At 32.0% G+C, this 16801-nt stretch overlaps 3 protein-coding genes and 1 non-coding gene across 5 annotated transcripts; 1 reads left to right on the forward strand and 3 right to left on the reverse strand.

Annotated features, from left to right (window-relative positions):
- Positions 1-103: 103 nt before the first annotated feature.
- On the reverse strand, positions 104-4975 carry LOC119663198 (protein stoned-B-like). The gene is made up of 7 exons (XM_038072856.1): positions 3253-4975; positions 2121-3197; positions 1884-2052; positions 1574-1825; positions 1015-1196; positions 740-950; positions 104-672 (listed from the first exon to the last, which is right to left on the reverse strand). Exons 1-7 carry the CDS (start codon positions 4961-4963, stop codon positions 534-536), a joined length of 3741 nt encoding a protein of 1246 aa, XP_037928784.1. The 5' UTR covers positions 4964-4975; the 3' UTR covers positions 104-533.
- A 22-nt stretch (positions 4976-4997) lies between these two features.
- LOC119663199 (protein stoned-A-like) lies at positions 4998-8754 on the reverse strand. 2 transcript variants are annotated; one of them, XM_038072858.1, is made up of 4 exons: positions 8689-8754; positions 6331-7629; positions 5714-6274; positions 4998-5662 (listed from the first exon to the last, which is right to left on the reverse strand). In XM_038072858.1, exons 2-4 carry the CDS (start codon positions 7598-7600, stop codon positions 5013-5015), a joined length of 2481 nt encoding a protein of 826 aa, XP_037928786.1. In that variant the 5' UTR covers positions 7601-7629; positions 8689-8754; the 3' UTR covers positions 4998-5012. The 2 variants fall into 2 exon arrangements, with proteins under 2 accessions (XP_037928786.1, XP_037928785.1); XM_038072857.1 differs by having other exon boundaries at positions 4998-6274.
- Positions 8755-12569: 3815 nt separating this feature from the next.
- Positions 12570-12747, forward strand: LOC119663201. Its single transcript, XR_005250984.1, has one exon. It is a non-coding gene; the product is annotated as a U11 spliceosomal RNA (small nuclear RNA).
- A 1903-nt stretch (positions 12748-14650) lies between these two features.
- On the reverse strand, positions 14651-15381 carry LOC119663200 (alpha-(1,3)-fucosyltransferase C-like). The gene has a single exon (XM_038072859.1). The coding sequence runs from the start codon at positions 15340-15342 to the stop codon at positions 14935-14937; it is 408 nt and encodes a 135-aa protein (XP_037928787.1). The 5' UTR covers positions 15343-15381; the 3' UTR covers positions 14651-14934.
- Between the last annotated feature and the right edge of the window lie 1420 nt (positions 15382-16801).

The following is a 16801-nucleotide window of genomic DNA, read 5'->3' on the forward strand; positions in this document are numbered from 1 at the left end:
TGCTTGATATTTTTAATTTTGAACAATTAATTTTATTGTCAACTAATTATTTAAGTACTAGCGAAATTTAATTAAATAATTATAGATCAAACAACTACTTATATTCATCATTTCGCTTTGATTTCTTACTTATACCAAAGTTAAATATGTACTTCATTCTTAACATATGAGTATACCATAGTTATGCTAATAACATGGATTATTGCTTCGATGTTAATAACATAGAACTTAAGCACAAAAAATGTCGGTGAATTTAACATCTGATCGCTAATATGTATGATTTTGTTACTAAATATTAATTTTATATGCTTAAATATCATTGAGTAATCTATGTAAATTTCTGGAACTTAATTATGTTTTTTGTTCTCTTGTATAATACGTATAGCCCTCATTTATAATCAACAAAATACTTTGAATATATATCATTCTTAATAGTTATTGCCTATAAATAATTTTCTTACTCACTTTAAACTATAAAAATTTGCTGAAATAAAATATCTCCAACTTTTTTAATGCATATAAATTCAGCAAATTTAATTTGAGTCCGAATCAGAATCACTGGGTGGTAATGGTGAAGGTGCTGCCTTAGCAGGCGCTTCCTCACGTATTGACTTGGCTGTAGCTGCCAAATAAGCATTCACGCTCTCTCCATGTGTCGTTTCAATTCCAACTCTTTAAAAATTTATATGTAATGTTTAAAAAAATATCAATCTGTGTTTTAATGAGAACTATAACTTACTTGTATTCGTGTCTTGCCAAATAGCGCACATATTTTTCAGGAGGCTCATCAGCATCCGAGTCCTGAACACTCACTGAACGTACAGTTGTGTGTGAGACTTGAGTTGCTGGCATTGTGAACTCTACAAATGCATACGGGGCCAATTCACTCGGTATTTGATCATAAGAAGTCAGAGCCATACGACAGACCAGTTGATGTGTAGTATAAGCACCTAAGAAAAAATATGTACTTTGAAGAAATAGTAAAAATATAACTATTCTATAAGATTAAATAACCTTGTCCTTCCTTTGGTAAACGTGAGCAGCGCCAAACAATTGCTCTATGATGATGTTCATATTTAGCCTGACCAGATGTGACCTCAATCAATGATTCTTGCAATGTGTCTACTGCACCCAAAATTCGCTCGATACCCTTAATCTTGCCAGTACGTCTATGCGCTGATTTTACAGAACCGTACCTGTTATTAAGGAAATTAATTAATGCATACTTCGTTGAAAAGTTATTAACTTCATAAATTGATTAAATAATAATCAATATTTAAATATCAAATGATTATATTATATCTATATATATGCTTAAATGTAAAAGGTAAAAAATTTGAACATATAGAAAAATATAACTCTTATACTTTGTAGAGACCAGAAACTGATTTCTTCTTACTTTGATTTTGAAGTCTGTCAAAAATTTTCATTAATTTAATATAATTTTAATTAATTAATTATTTAATATAAACATTTTTTAATTATATATGTATTATATTTTTGTTAATATTAATTAATTAATAATATATTTTCATTTTCCTCGAGTTCACTAATTAAGATATAATGTGTTTACCTAAAATGCTTTTCCACGCGAAACAAGTATATCCAACATTCGGGTATAGGAAAACGAACGGAGACATCTTCACAAGGGATTTGCCCCAATTTACGCGAAGTAAATCCTGGCACTAATATATCTGCACGCAGTTCAACCTTATTACCGGTAACACACCAAGTTGCCTTGAGCTGTAATGGAAGTTCACGATTTTTAGGCGGACGAACGCGGAAACGCAGCAGTTCTATATAATTGGCATCTGGTGGCTGGAATCTATTAAAAATATTTACAGGTAAGTTATTTAAAAGAAGCAACGATAGGTGCAACATACTTAATGGTTCGTGTTCTTTCATATTCTTCCTGATTAACAACACTATGGAATTCCACAGCCTCCAGACGTATCCATTCTTCAGTTGCCACGGGAATAATATCGTGGCGCCCAACTACCTCCTTACCCTGACGCCACATATCATTTACACCCAGTTCGATTGTTGGCATACCTATGAGAGATATAAAATATATTTTAATAATAAAACTATTTTAATTTGCATCATAAATCTAGTCACACCTGTTAAAAATGCTAAAAAGAATAAACGCACTCGAGCAATTTGTTTTAGAATTTTTCCTTCATGGTCCTGATCAACAACGATTTCGTCTACAGCAGTTACTTGCACTTCTTCCATTTTGTAGGTCAAAGCTCGTTCCCTTAAAGCTGTTAATTTAAAAAGTGCCTCCTCTATACACACAGAGAACTGTTTCATATCTTCGTAAGTCATCGATCCAATTTTAAACAACTGAGACGATTGTGGTGCGTGTTCTACAGGTAAGCCGAGTTTCTTTAAATCGCTGCCAAACTCTTTAACACCTTCGTAATCTCCAGCTATCGCATATTGTGCAAATTTAGTCAACTTATTTGTAATACGTTCTGCTTTAGTCACTTGACCAGGCCGCACTCCCGGGCGTTCCTTATAAAATATATATTGCAATTTCATTGTAAAAATTTTGCCAAACTGATCATATTGCTGTGCACCAATTTCAGACACTGAGTACGATGGCTGTAAAGGTAACTCTTGGAAAGCCTGTTTATCGGAAGCTTGGTTAAGTAGTTGCACCACAGGCACATCATTTTGTATCACCAGTCGAACAAAAATCTTTTTCCAAAATCGTTGTCCTGTGATTTTCTTTTTGTTTGGTTGACGTAGTTGCATTTCCCAACCAGGGCCAATGTAATGCAAACGTGGAAATTCTTCTAGTGGTTGAGATACATCCTCATCGAATAATGGAGTTTGTGGTGTATCTTGAGAGTCTGTGCGCTTTATAGTAGTATCAGTAGTTTGAGGAGGAGCTGGGAAACCAGTATCTTCAAATGGATTTGCAGCAGGCGATGTATCACTGGAATACTGACCAGTGACTGTTCGGGCTGGCGGTGGTGGCGGTACCAAGTGTGGTGCAACAACTTGTGCGCCATCTGCTTTAGGTCTTATGACAACATTAAATTCTTTATCTACTGATTCAACGGAATCTTGTCGAACAGGTGCTTGCATAGTATAGAATTCATCATCCTCATTTCCAAAACCATCAACTGCACCATCTCCAAAAGCATTAACACCTGAATTGGGTGTACCGAAGGCACTATCGCCCCAAGCTGAAAGAAAATATAATTTTGTTAATAATTCATAATTTTAATTTAAGCGACTTACCATCAGCTGTGGTAGGTGTAACTGCACCCGAACCACCAAAGCCATCTAATATGCTGATATTATCCTTTTTAACAGAATCAAACTTCGCCGAAAAAGCATCGAATTCATCTGGTTCCGCTGCAAATATATTAGTCGCATGTACTTGTGTGGTAACTATAGGTTCTGCGTCTGTTGCAAAAATATTTATTGTTGCCGATGCTATAGAAGAGTCGACCACTGTTCCCTTGTCTTCACTGTCGAAAATATTTGTAACTGCTGTAGCAGGTGGATACGTTTCTTCCTCATCATCAGGACTTGCAAATGGGTTTGCTGAACCAGTACCACTTGCAATCACAGTTGTTGGTGCAAAATCAAAGCCAGTATCCATTTGTTCTACTTCATACGCTTGATCTGTAGTTGCCTTAACAGGAAACTCTGCTGTTGCTTGTGTTGTAACATTAGATTCAGTTGGTGGACTTTGATCTGACTCCACCGCTGAACCAACAATGGGTTCCATTGATGCATCATCATCATCTTCTGGTGGTGGACTTGGTTCCGTGTCAATTACAACATCTGGTACAGGTTGAACTGTAACCTCGGGTTCATCCTCATCATCTGATCTCGGTAAATCTTCTACTGTTGTTATCTCAATATCTGGTGTGGGAGCGCGTTGCCTATTCGTAGTTTCTTGAGGTGCGATAGTATTTCTAGAGTTTTGATAAGATTGTGCTGCTTGTGGTTGAGATGAAATATCATGTGTACTTTCATCAGGTCTTGTAAGAGTTGAACTAAAAACAGGATCTACTTTTTTGTCGACATCTGCTTCTGGCTGGACTGCTTCAGGCTCAAGTACAATATCATCACTAAGTAAATCCGGTTTCGCAACTGGTTCTGTTGGCTTTTCAAATAAACTTAAAATATCTTCCTTACTCTTAGGTGGTGGAGGTTTTGGCGGCTTAGATGTGCCAAACATATCAAATAAGTCTTCGGAATCAGCTGGTTCGTTTGTAATTTGGCTTGGTGGTGGTGGCCGTTGAGGTGGATTATTCATAACACCTGGTGGCGCCGGTCGTGGAGGTGCAGGTCTTGGTGGAGGAGGTCTTGGTGGTTGCTGCTTAGCTGGTGAAGGCATTGGAGTTGCGCCTTGTATAGTTGGTATGCCTGTAGGAATTCCGAATGGGTTATCGTTGCTGTTCATACTGCCGATTAGGTCTACATCAAATCCTTGTGTATTTGCTGAGGATCCGCTATCCGATACGTCAAGTAAGTCAGCCAATCCCGAATCTGGTGTTGGACTTGGAGAATGTAAGTCTCTCATTGATACAGGACTTGGAGATCTCGTAGCTGGTATGCGTCCAAGTAATTCTGAACTTGCTTCTTCCATTTGATTTGAAACCGTATTTATGAGCTCCTGTGTTTGTGGTGGAACTGGTCTTGGTGGCGGCCCTTTCTTCACATGTTCATCGTCTTCTTCAACTGTAGATTTAATACTAAGTGTGTCATCTTCTGCTTCTATAGTTGTACCAAAGAAACTCATAGCTGGGTCAATATCTGTAGGAGGAGCTGTTTCCGTTTCATCACCGAATGCAAATGGATTGGATATCTGCCCTGCAAAAGGATTGTCAAATGCTTCTTCTTCATTGCCATCACCTTGTAATAAAAATGGATTTACAGCAGCATCACCACCATCGGAACCACCTAAATCATCATCCATTAAAAATGGGTTTGCCATTTTGAAATATTATTTGAAAACTGTTGGTTTTTTTTAAACTCGTTTATTTCTAACGTTCAATAAGTTCACTTTCTAACAATTTTATTTCTGTTTCTCCTGGTGCAAGATTTTCAGCAATTGAAGTATCAAAAGGATCAATATCTTCTGGTAATGTTAATTGCTTTACTGGTACAGATGGTGTTAATACTTTATCACCCAAGCCTAGTTCCTGAGCGTCTGTTTGCAAATCGAGTACTCCAGTAGTCACTTCTAATTCAGAACTTGGCAGAAGTTCACTTTCTAATAGTTTCAGCTCAGCTTTTCCTGGTTGAAGATTTGAGGCAATTGATGTATCAAATGGATCAATAACAAGTTCCTCGTCAGCTAAGTCTTTACTTTCTTGAGCCGGTGTTAATACTTTAATATTTATGTTTTCTTTAACTGCCAGTAACTCCTCTGCTGAAACAGGTGTTGGTGGTGCTCTTGGATCAAAATCTGGATCTGAAATACTATGTTTTAGTGTCGACTTTGTTAATAAATCTTTTTCTAGGTGCTTGAGTTCAATCTCTGTTGGCTTTGTTTCTGGTACGTAAGATGTATCAAAAGGATCTTCTGATTCTTTTTCGGGAATCGTAGTAGCAGTTGGTGCGTAGTACGGTGTTAATGGTTTTTTGTTTCCTGAGCCGTCATTAGCTATGGAAAGCAAATCTTGATCAGGAACTAAAAATGCAACACTTTTAGATTGTATATTTAAACTCAAGGAAGACTTACGACGTGCAGTATCGAAATCAGCCTGCGGTGGTTGTATCTGTATTACTGATGCAGTTGCTTGTGTGGATTCTTCTGCACGCGGATCAAAATCAGGATCACTAAGGGAATGTTTAAGGTTATTTTCTGTTAAGAGTTCCTTTTCAATAAATTTTAGTTCTGTTGCTTTTGGCTGTACTAGAGCAGAAATTGCAGAAGTATCAAAGGGATCGAAGTTTTCAATGTCGTTCTCAACTACTTCTTGAGTTGGTGCAATGGGCCTTGGACCTACTTTCGATAAGTCAGTAGCGCTGCCCCCTAACAAATCACGTGTAGGTTGTGAGAGTAAACTTGCAGATGGTGGAGGCGGTTTTGCAGGTGGACCGGTCTTTTCTTCAGCACGAGGGTCGAAGTCGTCGTCTTCTTCTAAAAGGGTAGTCTTTTTAATAACTTGTTCTGCGTACGCAGTGTTAAATGGATCGTCGTCTAAATTGTCGTCTTCGTTATCGCTAACGTATATAGCACCTGGTACAATATGTGGACCGCTTGCTGGCCGTACTGGTGGTGGTGGTCGACTTGGTTTATCTGTAGAGTATAAAAATTATAAATAAAAAATAATTTCTTTTGACTTAATTGTTTACCTTTTCCTACTTCTGTTGTGTTTTCTTCGGGTGTCTTTTCAAACTCTGCCCAATCAGATTCAAAAGTTTCACTTAAAACTTCTGCCTGTGGAAGTGGGATTTCTGTTATAACTTTGACTTCTTCTTTTTTTATCAATGACTCTGCTGCTAATTCAGCAAACTCGTCATCTTCATCATCTTTTAAAGTATCAAACTCTGATAAATCAAAATTAGTATTTACTTCTTCGTCGTTTTCTTCGTTCTCTACCTTTTTTGGTGGAGCAAAATTTAAATGTAAAGAAACACTTAAGTCGATTGGGGCATCAGTTTCAGGCACATCATCAACAAGCTCATCAAGTAAGTTCTTTTGTGGTTCAACCGCTACAATATCAGCTTCAGTGTCGCCAAAATCAACACTTTCACTTAACAAAAGATTCTGTATGCCTTTACGTTGTTTGCGTTTAGGTTTGGATAAAGCTAACGCGTGCTCACGATCAACACGGCCAGAGAGTACCTCAACAGCCGCACCTAAGCTGACAAGCTTTTTATTACCCTTAGTTTTATCTGCGCCAACAATTACTTTCTCAGCGTAAGCAGTATCGAACGGATCAGGACCCTCGTCGATTTCAAGTACTGGTGATTCAGGAACAACGGCTAGTTGAACTTCACCACTTGTTATAGCTTCAATATAATCTGTTGCAAAGATATCATCAAGTACTTCCTCGTCTTCAGGTTCTGATTCTGATAATTCAACTACAGCCTCTGCAAGCTTATCACGCTGAGCCTCAAGCTCTGCCGCCTTACGACGTTCTTCTTCTAAGCGCTCTGCTTCCCGCTTAGCGGCTTCCTCTTCTTCAAGTCGTTTCTTTTCAGCTGCAGAAGGTAAACGCTGGTAGAAGGATTCTTTTTTTATGCGATCAAGCTCGTCTTGTGTTTTATGAAGTATAGTATCAACACCAGAAGTTAGTGCCTTAAATTTTGCCCACTCTTCGTCTTCTTCCGATTTTTTGACAGTTGTAGCGGTATCAGCACCGTCAGCGGTGCTTTCAGCTGCTTGAGTAGTAGCAACACTAAAACTGCTACCACCAGCGACTGAAACAGATGCTGTTGACGCTAAACCTTCAACGTCTGATGCTGCGTCTGATTCACCAGCGTCTGATTTAGCAGCAGCAGCTTCTTGCTTTGCTTTAAGGTCACGTTTATATTGTTCGAGTTCCTCTTCAGTGAAGAGTTCTTTATCTTTTTTTGACTTCTTCTTTTTCTTCTTTAAACCTTTTGGTAACTTAAGCATTCTCTAATTGCGGAGACATCGAAATCGGTCTAACAAATATGTAAAAATATTATATTTTAAACTTTTAGTAGAAAGGAATAAAATGCATGCAAACAGGGCAATGTAACGAAATAAATTAGTAGATAAGAAAATAATTTAAAAATATAGTATATATATTGGAAGTAATAGATTTCTTAAAATAGAAATCCTTGAACTCACACTAACCTTAAACTTCGATTATTTTCACCATACATGCGTGATAAGAGTTCGATACGGAAATAATCTCAAAAAAGGAAGCTTACAAGTAATATTACATAATCTAATATATATGTACATTCTAATAACGATTTTGTAAACATATTTACAATCAATTTTAAATGATGATTAGTTGGAATTTTTTGAAATCATTGAAACCAATTGTAGGAAGTTCGGGGTATAAATTTTTATGACTCACCACAAAGTCGACCTTTTTGTTTGTCCTTTAAAAATATATAGCTTTTCAATATTTGTAAATTAATTTTATGCCTTCTTCCTTTTGCATATTAGTATAAATATGTTACATGTATACAATTTATAAATAAAAATTAAATTCTCTTAATAATTCACCACACACAATGAAAATCACTTTTATTTTAATTGCTTTTGCCATAAATTTCATAAAAACCACACGTTGCAATGGTGGGTTTCAATTGCCACCACCACCACAAAGTTGCGCTGACAATTACTGCTGCTAAAGCACCGCAATGAATAGAGAAAAAAATGTAGGCAAAAGTTGTCGAAAATACACACAATAGAGCACATACACGGGAAATATGCTTTTTCTTACTTTTGAAAAATCGATTTTTACACCACTCACCATTGCAAAATTAACAGTAAGGAAAATTTAAACTAAATGCATTCAATAAAAATTCAAATAAGGAAAAATTACTTTAATATTTCAAAGGTGAAAAATAAGAACTCTTTTAGGAGAACAAAATAAAATGCTTAAAAGAGGAAATGCAGAAAATTGGTAAAAATCGAAATTTTCTTCTTGCATTTTTTTTTTTTTTGTTCTTAATTTCAACACCAAAATTACAAACGATGCAAAATTCTTTTTATAAAAAACTTACGTCTCTCTTTTGTAACAACTAAAAAGCGTTTATTTCATTATTTGTTCATAAATAAATTAATTAAATTTTTTTCTCTAACTGTAATTGTCTTTTTTGAATTTTCACTTCTACTACGACATGAATTATCGGAAAAACTCGTACTGAATGATGAAAATTGCGAAATTTTCAAATGACAGTTTCTTGCTATAATTTTCTAAAAGCTTATTAAGCTTAACCCAAAAGCTTTTATCACTAACACTTATGCAATTTAAAAATTATAGGAAACTGACATCTGTCAAAACGTGTGTCAATGTATTGGTATTAAGCCGGTGCTAGTTTAAATCGTAAACAATTGTTGTTTTAAGTATTTTTTATGTATTAAAAAATTATTTTTACATTATAAATACATAACGAAAACGTTAAATGTGTTTCGATAATCTATTTACTCAACATTTTTTAACATGACAATTCACCTCAGAAAAGTAATTAAGGTTTAAACATTTGTAAACAATCCCTTTAGGAAAGGCGACAGTAACGGTCCGACGAGTAATAACATTTGACATTTGGAGTAAACAAAGCCATTGCGCAGTCGTCAGAAAATTGGTGGAAATTAGAAAGAAGTAATCTGAGAGAAAGAGACACAATTAAATTAACATATGTTAATCAGTTTTATAGCATCTAAAATAAATGACCAAATGCTAATTAAATGTGGACAGTGGGGTCTGAGTCTCAAATTCAGTATGTCAATTTTAACATCGAAAAAATTTGTAGAGACAAAGTTTAAAATCATTTTCTTACTTCGCCTTTTCTTGGTACTGTTAACTGGCACTTTAACTACCCTTCTATGAGAAACCAATCCTACATATTTTTTGAAGCTATAGCTAGTACTTTACATTTTTTTAATTATTTTAATGCATATATTAGAGACAAGTATGACACTAATCGTTGACGTGAGTTGAGTAAATAGGTTTACTTTATAATAGATATAAATACAATTTAGAATGGCACTACATATGCTGGGTAATATTTAAAAATGTGTGACTTTATGGTACTATCGATGCTATAATAATTTATTTTCCTACTTTACAAATAAATTAGTTTTATTTACTTTTTAAAGATACCTTATTTTTATTCATGTTTTTATATATTTTTTTATCTGACCCTTTTCGTTAAACAATTCAACGTTTAATATTTTTTATTATACTCTATATTATACTCCATATAAAAATATTATTTATATTTAAGTAATACGCTATTAAAGCACCCCGACCTAAAAGATCTATTGTGCGCCTAAAGGCCCAACTAGGACAATTTTAGACTATTTATAAATCTTGTAATTGCTGTGGGCTTAATTTTACCTATTTGACTTGAGACCAATATTCCGCTTCCAAGGTAATCGAGTCTACGTCTTGCCACCGCTGGGCAGTTGCATAGAACATGTCCTGATGTTTCCTTCTCTTCATGATAGAGTCGACAGGAGTCACTATCTACCACACCTATAATTTTCATGTGGTAATTAAGTCTACTAATATTAATATTAAATGTTAAATATATATTATTGTCATTCATACCGGACAGATTGTAATAAAATAAATGGATTATAAAAAAAAAAATTTTTGAATTAACAAAAAGGGACCTATAACCAGATTAAAATATATATAAAAACCATTAATTTTTATTTTATTTTTTAATTATTTTTAAAAATAAATTTCATTTTCAGCTATATCAAATTTTTGTAATTTTAAAGTTGAAACAAACTCTTTTTAATTGATTAATATTGCAAGAGCAGAAATTCAAATAAAATCTGCCCGTTTAATCCCCACAACCATTTTCTTTAATAAATTAAATAAAGCATCACTTAAGAAGTCCTTAATTTTAGTATATCCATGAGATATATGCAATAAGAGTATTTGTATTTTTTTGTGTAGTATATTATGCATCCATCAATGCTGCAAGATATTAAACCTTTAAGCCCAGCATTCTTTAAACTGATCATAACCTATTCCTATTAAAATATTTCTAAGAATCTTTCTTTGAATATTTCTTTGAATATTAATAAATTTTTATAGTATAAGAGATATTATAAGGTATAGTATAAGAGCACAAAGAACACATAATAGAATATAACACAACAATAACACTAAGAAATAAGACCAATCGATCTACTAAACACAATAGCTATGGGCTATTATGTTTATTCTAACTCGAATTGCTATCGCTAAGGACCCATGGGCCAATGCATAGCCTGGTAGCCTAATTCATATATTATTACAAACAATTATTACAAACAATTATTATTATATATATATTACAAACAAATATCAGACAATACACTCTTCATAGAAATTAAAAAATATTTAAGTGCTCTGGCAGTGGCTAATAAAAAGTACTTTTTTATAGACAATTTTGACAATTTAATATATTCTTATAACGTAATCCCATATGATATGTAATAGTTTTAAATGTACTATACTTGACTTTACCAATTGTTAATAGTTCTACCTAATTAAACAAATAGAAATTAAATGCTGAGAAAATAATATTTAATGATTAGAAGTTCTATAAACTGGAGTTTCTATAAAGGGAGTTTGCTTACACGGTCAGAAAAACTATAATTTGTAATACCACATTACATTAATTGCGATCTTAGCAAAGACTATACCTAAAAAGCTCTGTTACGTTGCATTTATTGATTCATATAAGCTTCTGGTGACATTAGGCTCTCTAGTATATTCTATGAATTAAAACACTACATTGTGCTCTCTTGTATATTCTATGAATTAAAACATTACATCGCTTGCAATTTTGCAAATTTCTTACTCAGAAAGAGAGACACAAGTACTCATATCAACCAATAAAATAAAAGCCATTAAAACTATATATAATTTTATTTAGTTTACAATTGTAAGAAACACTTTATTATACAATATATATAATAAGACTTAGGTATATATAATAAAACTTTTTTATACAGTTTGTAAAAAAAATATGAAACGTACAGAAATCGCAACTGGACCATCATATAAAATGCCCCTGCAGAAAAAAAAGCACATGCTTATAAGACATAAATATGGTATACCATATATACTAAATTTTTCGTGTATTTCTAAACATATGAAAAATCTCTTTTCATTTATACTGAAATGTTAATATTAATTTCTATATTTTAGTGGTTCTTTTAACAAAAGATTAAAATGTAAAATCATAGCTAAATATCATAATTACATTTAAATCAAAAAGTTTCAGTAACGGGTACTTAGTAATTTTAAACTTTATTTCGTATTATTTTATTATTAAATATTTTCGACTACTCAAATATTCCTTAGTTTAATTTAATATTAATTTTGAATAATTTACCATTTTAACCATGTACCTATTAAATACTAATTTTTTAAATAAAAATCTTGTATATATAACATATATATAACATATATATATAACATATAACATATATATATTATTCAAGTCTCATAACAGAGCACCTCTATAAATTTCTGGCATAGTTGGAAGTATAGTAGTGTAAAAACAACTTCTTTTAAACGTAGGTCCGCAAAACTGACAATTCCATATATATTTAACACGCACTACTTTCAATACACTACTTAATAAGACCTAAAGCTTGACACATCATAAAATAGTTTTGTATATATGTTTATTTTCCCTACATATATCTAGTTTCTTTCACAAAAACTATAATATATATTGTTTTTACTATTTTATTAAGTTTTCTATATATACAGCAACAACATTAAACCAATATATATATGTATTAAGTAATTAAACACAAAAGCACTTTTTTCTGCTGGGCTATTTAAGGAAAATTTATGCACATAAAAATTTATAATTCTCAATCAGTTAAGAAATATTTATATATATAATAGTACATATTTCCAAATACCATCAAAAAGGGTACTCGTCTTTGCACTTCACGTAATGGTTGCAGACGCACCTGCTTCTGTTTTGCAATGGATTGCGATGCTATTTTGCTTGCAGTTCTTGTGCAGAAGTAGTCCGATGGGGTATGGCTTTGCATATCCAGTACATAATTTTTGTAATGCGGGTTAGGTGTACGCTGAATTGCAATTGCTGCAGTAGTTGCGTATAGGTGAATGCCTAAGCTCGCCCAGATACTATGCATTTAAACTTAAATAGAACCCACAGTGCAGAAATTGTAACATCCCTAGGAAACTACACAGGTTTCACTACAATGTGAATTTTTGCTACATAATATACTCTAAAAACGCGTATTAAGGATTTGTCCAGAAATACGGATGAGCTCTACTGTACGTCCATAAAATGAATTTTTCGGAAAAGTGAAAATTGTATTATTTTAGTACAAATTAAATAGACTAATTTTGATTTATTATAGAATTAGATCGCTGGACGTCAGTCATTTAAGAATAACTATTTAAATGTGATATTTTGTCAGAGTTTATTGATATATAGAAAGACGTTTTATGTAAGCGCTTATATAAGATATCTTTAGGTTATTGGCAGATTATATAAACCATTCATTTCTGTACTAGTTATAATCAAATTAGAATTGATCAATAACGCTATTACCATCGTTTCAAAATCAGTAGCGGTCTTATATGTACTGTGTTTTTAGGTTATATTACTTGTATATTCGCAACAAATGGATTAAAATTTATTGGTCTAAGGATCCAATAAAAAATAATTATTGTCTTTTACAATAAAGACGGATAGATGCTTTTTATCTAATTAGATATCATGGAAGTTGCAGTCTCAAAAAATTATTTACGAATAATTAAATACAAGGAATAATTCCAAGATCACTGATGATGGATATTTGGCAATATTTGAAACAGCTGTATGGAAGAGTTAAAAATTCAATTAATTAAAATAATATAAAAATAATTTTTGTTGTTGTAGTTCACTACTTTTCGAAACCTCTCTATTTATTATATATTGCAATTGTCTTTCACAATAAAGATAGGAAGACAAATAAAGATGGATAGATATTATGTATCTAATTACATACATATGTTGAGTTGAGTTCCAATAGTGAGCTGTTATCAACTATGTATCGATAAGTCTTCCTATAGAAAATACTTGAATAATATGATATATTGATATATGATATACTTAATGTCACGGTCCAAGCTTTACATATGTATATCAGAAAAAAAAATTGATCATAATCTAAATATGTTATATGAAGTGTGTTTTATTTATGTTTACTTTTGATACCATTAAGTGGGCAACCCTTTTTAAAATAAAATAAAAAAATGCAGTTTATCTGTAAAAGTGTCTGTAGAAAATACTTGAGCAATGTTATTTCTAGTTTATACGTAGGTTTGGGCAAGAGAAATAGATTGAAATAAAAACTTGTTCGTTAATCTCAATCAGATATGCGTTTTATTTAAATGTACTTTGGATAACCCTATGCAACTTAGTTGTAAATTTAAATATAAAAAAAAACGATTTATCTTTATAACAATATAAATTATTTCTTATCTATTTTTTTGTTCACAGTGTTATGAATGAACAAGTAATTCATACTTGTGAACAATCTACGTTTAAGTCCCGCAAATATTAGATACATTTACATGAAGCAAATATATGACTATATGTATATATATGAAGTATGAATTTCTGCCTGAATTATTTCAGAAATTGAGTGATATTGCAATACTATTCCAAATCGAACTCTTGACAAGTTCCCAATAAAGCAGGTAAGTCCAGAGTATGCTAAATAATTTTATTGACACTACGAACTGTAAATAGATGCGGCTCCATTCCAATTGCTAATAATAGAGACAAATTTTTTAGCAATTGAAGGCACTTATAAGTAAGTAAAAAAAATTAATGATTTATTTTTTAAAAATTTATTGAATTATTCAACAATAAATAAAGTTTTATTTGCTTAAAAAAGTTATAAATTGATTGCTTAGCGGCATTAATAAAATAATTATTAATAAATACATTTATAAAATTTACATGTAATATACACGCACAAATACATTTAAGTTTTTATACTGCACAACTATAAAAAATTTGTTTATAAAGTACACAGTTTATAAAGATAAATTAAGGCACTAAAGTTCTCTTTCAGCTTAGATACAAGTGAACTTAAGACTAAAGTTAAGATTAAATTAATGATTGTTAAAATTACTATCAATGGCATTTAGCATGAAGGTGACTTTGGGTACTTCTAAGGTGACTTAAAGTTTTAATGAAGATGCTTCAATACTTATTTTTACAAATTCAGTGAAATTCAGCTTATTTAAAGCAATTTTGCTAAAATTAAATTTTGATTCTCGGAGTTAATCGACAACTGTCGCCTAACCACCATTGTTCGATGTTGCGATAGGTTTGCGTCTTTTGCTGATTTGTAACGCTATGAAGCTGCGCGCATAGTTCGCAGAAAGGTGAAAAGTAACCCAGTTTATAGTGCTCTCGCCACCAGAAATAACGCAAGTACTCTTTCGGATGCGTGGATAAATATTTAAGATACATTGCTAGTTGTTCGACACTTTCGAATTCTTCTGCATTTATGTACGAACGCGGTGGTAAAAATAGTTCGTAGTTTGCACCTCCATAGACAATTGGTATAACCTGTCGTCTCAGTGCATTGTATATTTTCTCCGTCACATAATCCCGGCATAATGAATTCTCAAATGATAAATAAAATTTATATTCCTTGTCAAGCATCTCATCGCATTCACTTTCCTTATATGGACAACTGCAAATTAAATTAAAGAGAGATTAATAATTTTTTAATATTTATATTATAATATTTTCACTAACAAATGTTTAATTTATAAATGTTAATGTTGCATAAATGTATAAATATTTAATAATTTTAATTAATTCAATTATAATAATCATTCTTATACCATGTTTCTACTGCTCACTTAGTAAATTACTTGAGTAACTAAGATTTTATCGTTTACATTGATAAAAGTTACTCATTGCATTTTTTTTTATTTATTAATAAAATGTCTTTATAGAATCACTTTAAATTAAAGCCTAACAACAAGTTTTAGAATTTTAAGGACTAATAACATTACATTACAAATTATTTTAAAAAACATACTATAATGATTTGTAAATTATTTAACGAGGCCTTGGAATAAGTAGCCAGGTCTTAAACAGGATAATCCTTAGGAAAGCAAAATGGCAGTCTATCATTCCGTTTCAGCCTAGAGGAATTTATCATATTAGTAAGAGGTCTAGCCAGCGAATTCACATGGTTTTCAAGATTTGAAACATGTTTCTGCCTTATTTTCTTGATTTTAACCATCGGAACTTCCAAATCGAAATGTATGCTCTCATTTCTAATAAACTAGGGTGCACCGCCCATCTGTCTTAGAATCATTACTTGAGCACTTTGCAAAATTTTTACGTTTGACGAACAGGCATTGCCATATAACTTATTGCATGTGAAAGGAATTTTATGTGTGAGAAAGTTCTTTAAAAATACTAAGAGAGCTTATGTTAGTTTAAAAAAATTTCACTCATTGTAATATCTCATAAGAAATTAAATATACAATTGATATATTAAATTATTTAAGTATGTATACATATATTTTATAAATCTCTTATATACTTAATTTATAAAAACAAAGATTTTATTTAATACATACACCTTCAGTGCGTTTGTTTACAGCTCAGCTGTTGTTTGTTTACAATTTACATAATAATATTGTAACGTATATTTAAAATTTTGGTAATTTCCCCTGTGGGAACTTTATTTTTAAGGGTTGCATTCAACATATTTTGCCTTAAATGAGCTGATTTATTGCTAATGAGCTGCTTTATAGTAAAGCTTCTTGTATGGATTTACCATACATCCTCATTAGTGGCTATAATGAACAAAATCGCATAAATGAGACAGTGTGAATATGCAATTAACTAAGCTAAAAAGGATGAATGCTCTTTGTATGGCTAATTAAACTTAATTAGCGAGCTTAAGTAGATAAACTGGTCTAATGAAGGCAGTGGAAACATATAATATTATAGACCAGAATGCATATGGAAGTTATTTTCCCTCACTACCTATTTGTTAATATTAATATTATTAATGTTTGTATATACGTTATTACAATAATTGTTCTCAATTACATTATGAGACCATACTATGTTATATATGGTATTTCTCTACAAAATA

This window comes from Teleopsis dalmanni, unplaced genomic scaffold, assembly GCF_002237135.1.
Source record: "Teleopsis dalmanni isolate 2A unplaced genomic scaffold, ASM223713v2 unscaffolded_contig_0206, whole genome shotgun sequence".
Classification (NCBI taxonomy): Eukaryota; Metazoa; Arthropoda; class Insecta; order Diptera; family Diopsidae; genus Teleopsis; species Teleopsis dalmanni.

Excerpts from the sequence above, each read along its gene's own strand:
- LOC119663199 (XM_038072857.1), bottom strand. The coding sequence starts at position 7,600 with ATGCTTAAGTTACCAAAAGGTTTAAAGAAGAAAAAGAAGAAGTCAAAA. Across the intron at positions 6,275-6,330 it reads CACAACAGAAGTAGGAAAAG|ATAAACCAAGTCGACCACCA; the intron begins GTAAACAATTAA and ends TATACTCTACAG.
- LOC119663200 (XM_038072859.1), bottom strand. The coding sequence starts at position 15,342 with ATGCTTGACAAGGAATATAAATTTTATTTATCATTTGAGAATTCATTA.
- LOC119663198 (XM_038072856.1), bottom strand. The coding sequence starts at position 4,963 with ATGGCAAACCCATTTTTAATGGATGATGATTTAGGTGGTTCCGATGGT. Across the intron at positions 2,053-2,120 it reads CTTTTTAGCATTTTTAACAG|GTATGCCAACAATCGAACTG; the intron begins GTGTGACTAGAT and ends TATCTCTCATAG. Across the intron at positions 1,826-1,883 it reads GAAAGAACACGAACCATTAA|ATTCCAGCCACCAGATGCCA; the intron begins GTATGTTGCACC and ends TATTTTTAATAG.